Genomic DNA, 2,500 nt, shown 5'->3' with positions numbered 1-2,500 from the left:
TGGCCGTCTGCCGGCGTGTATGAGGCGTCCTTTTCGGGCGTCTCCCGGCGTGTATGAGGCGTCCTTTTTGGCCGTCTCCTGGCGTGTGAGGCGTCCTTTTTGGCGGACACCTCATACATGCCGGGAGATGGCCGAAAAGGACGCCTCACACGCCAGGAGACGGCCAAAAAGGACGCCTCATACACGCCGGGAGACGGCCGAAAAGGACGCCTCATACACGGCATATGAGGCGTCCTTTTTGGCCGTCTCCCGGCGTGTATGAGGCGTCCTTTTCGGCCATCTCCCGGCTTGTGAGGCGTCCTTTCCCTGTAGGGTATTTCGTGCTGGCCACCACGTAAAAAACGAGAGAAACGTCCCCGTGAACACGTATCAATAGATTAAAAATAACGTGACATTTACACGACCTGCCGTGAGACCAGGTTGTCTATTCCCCCCGCTCAGAAACTGCGAGCGCAGAAACAGCTGAGTGATCCTGAGCAGTCTCAGTAAACCTTCACGTGAAGAACCAGTGGGGGGGGGTGGGGGGTGTGAAGGGAGGGAGGGAGGGAGGGGAGGGAGGGGGGGTGTGGGGGGATGGCAGCCAAAAAGAAAGAAAACCAGCACAGAGCGCCAAACACCAACTCAACTATCAACTTCTGATATAAAAATGGGTCAAATTTGACCCGAGGACAACATGGTTAAAGACATACGTTATCATGTATCTGGATCTTACTGTCCGTCCACACCGCCGCCGACTTGATCTTCTAAAGATACAGGAAGTCATTCATTTTCAATGGAAGCTGCTTCTCTCAGCTGCAAGGAGCGGAAAATCTGTCGGCGTCACGTTTTGGGCGTTTTGAGCGACCAGAGCGTCAATCAGAAAGTTGAAAGTAGGTCAACTTTATGGTAATGAGCTATGACGCGGTTCAGCGGCAACCAATCAGAATATAGACGTCCTTCACGCTGGCTGATTCCAGAGAAACATACGATGTAAACTTTGGTTCCTACCAAAACATTAGTTCAGAGAAAAAGGAGGAGAAGCTCATCATGGCCGTTGCTGGGTTCCCTATCATTTCTGATATTTGCGTATAGGGACCAGTTAACGTTACCTGCCGGTCACATGGTCTCTAAACAGTCCGCTCACGGTGAAGTCCTGCACGGATCAACAGCTGGCGGCTGCTCGCTCTGCCTGCACGCTGCTGCGGTTCAGCGGCTAACGAGCGAGCTAACTGCTAACAGACACCGCTGCGACCAACAACCAATACACATTCTGTCATTATATATGTCATTTATAAAAGGTTTCTAGTGTCAGTGTATTGGCCGTGCAGTGGCTGCTTGATCTTTTTCCATGATGAACATAGAATGCTGCTACGTCAGAGCGGCCAAAGCCTCAAACAGCTTCCCCGGACTTTCTGACCAGCGTCCTCGACCGGGCGGCCAGAGCTTCTTTGCAGCTCGAGTCGGCGGCGGTGTGGACGTACGGTTATATGTCACGTGTTTTTTGAGGGAGGAACCCTAAACCTGACATCACTTGTCAGTCAGTCAGTCTGACATTTATTTACTTTGTAAAGAAGAACATTTTCTATAAATAAATCCACCTTCTGATATGATCTCGACTCTACAGACACGACAGCAGGTTTTACTGTCACGTCTCTTTAACAACTACAGTTCACGACTTAAAAACTTGGGAGAATATCCTTTTAAAAGTACTTATAGAAAAGAGAAAATAATGTGTGAATAATCGTGAGTTAATTATGGAAAACCATGCAATTAATCACGATTAAATATTTTAATTAGATAGTTAGTTTCAGCTGCAGCAGGACCAGACACTGAGCGCATGTTAAACTGTCGTATAAGACAGAACGTAGAATAAAGTTGAATTCAAACTGATACTGGGTAATAAACGTGGCTCTTCTGGTCTGTGATTGGCTGCTCAGGTGTGTTGGCGGTGGGGGAGGGAGGGAGGGAGGGAGGGAGGGGGCGGGGCTACAGTCACTACTTGCCTGATTGGTTTATTTCACATCCGTTACTGACCTGAAACCAGTGAAGAGACGATGAGAACAAGAACTAGAAACACAGACTTATGGCGAGTGGATAGTGCCACGGATAACCTACCGAAGGAGACTGTCGTGTGACTCTAACGTGTGGATTGACTGCACCGTCGCCAGTGTACATCCTAGTTGATAAGTACACCGCCACACCTAAAGCCTGGTTCCCACGGCAGGATAATTAGGCCGATTTTAGCCCCAATTCCCCCCTTCTGACAATCTAAGGATGCTCCGATTATGGTAAAATAATCTGATCAGATGTTCCTGCCGTGTGTGGTGTGTTAAGACTGCTCTCGTCTGCTCGGAAGGACGTCGGGACCGCTCCCATCTCAAATCGGGGATATCCAACATGACAAACGAGCACGCAGCCTGTGGACTGTGGCGTGTAGCCAATCAGAAAGAGAGGTGACGAGGCGGCGAGGAAAGCACCGGGAAACAACATCAAAACAGGCGGCGGCACGGCGCACCAGAAA

At 49.8% G+C, this 2,500-nt stretch overlaps 1 protein-coding gene across 13 annotated transcripts in view; it reads right to left on the bottom strand.

Annotated features, from left to right (window-relative positions):
- rasal2 (RAS protein activator like 2) overlaps positions 1 to 2,500 on the bottom strand; it is a 144,966-nt gene that overhangs the window by 7,710 nt on the left and 134,756 nt on the right. The window contains exon 19 of one of the 13 annotated variants that reach the window (XM_031303530.2): positions 1,983 to 2,013. The exons of the other annotated variants lie outside the window; for them this stretch is intronic. Within the exon in view, the coding sequence (XP_031159390.1) occupies positions 1,983 to 2,013 (31 nt within the window). The remainder of the gene's footprint in view (positions 1 to 1,982; positions 2,014 to 2,500) is intronic. 13 annotated transcript variants of the gene reach the window in all.

This window comes from Sander lucioperca, chromosome 9 (genome assembly GCF_008315115.2).
Source record: "Sander lucioperca isolate FBNREF2018 chromosome 9, SLUC_FBN_1.2, whole genome shotgun sequence".
Classification (NCBI taxonomy): domain Eukaryota; kingdom Metazoa; phylum Chordata; class Actinopteri; order Perciformes; family Percidae; genus Sander; species Sander lucioperca.
The sequence above is the reverse complement of the archived record's forward strand: the minus strand, read 5'-3'. Positions and strand labels throughout refer to the sequence as shown.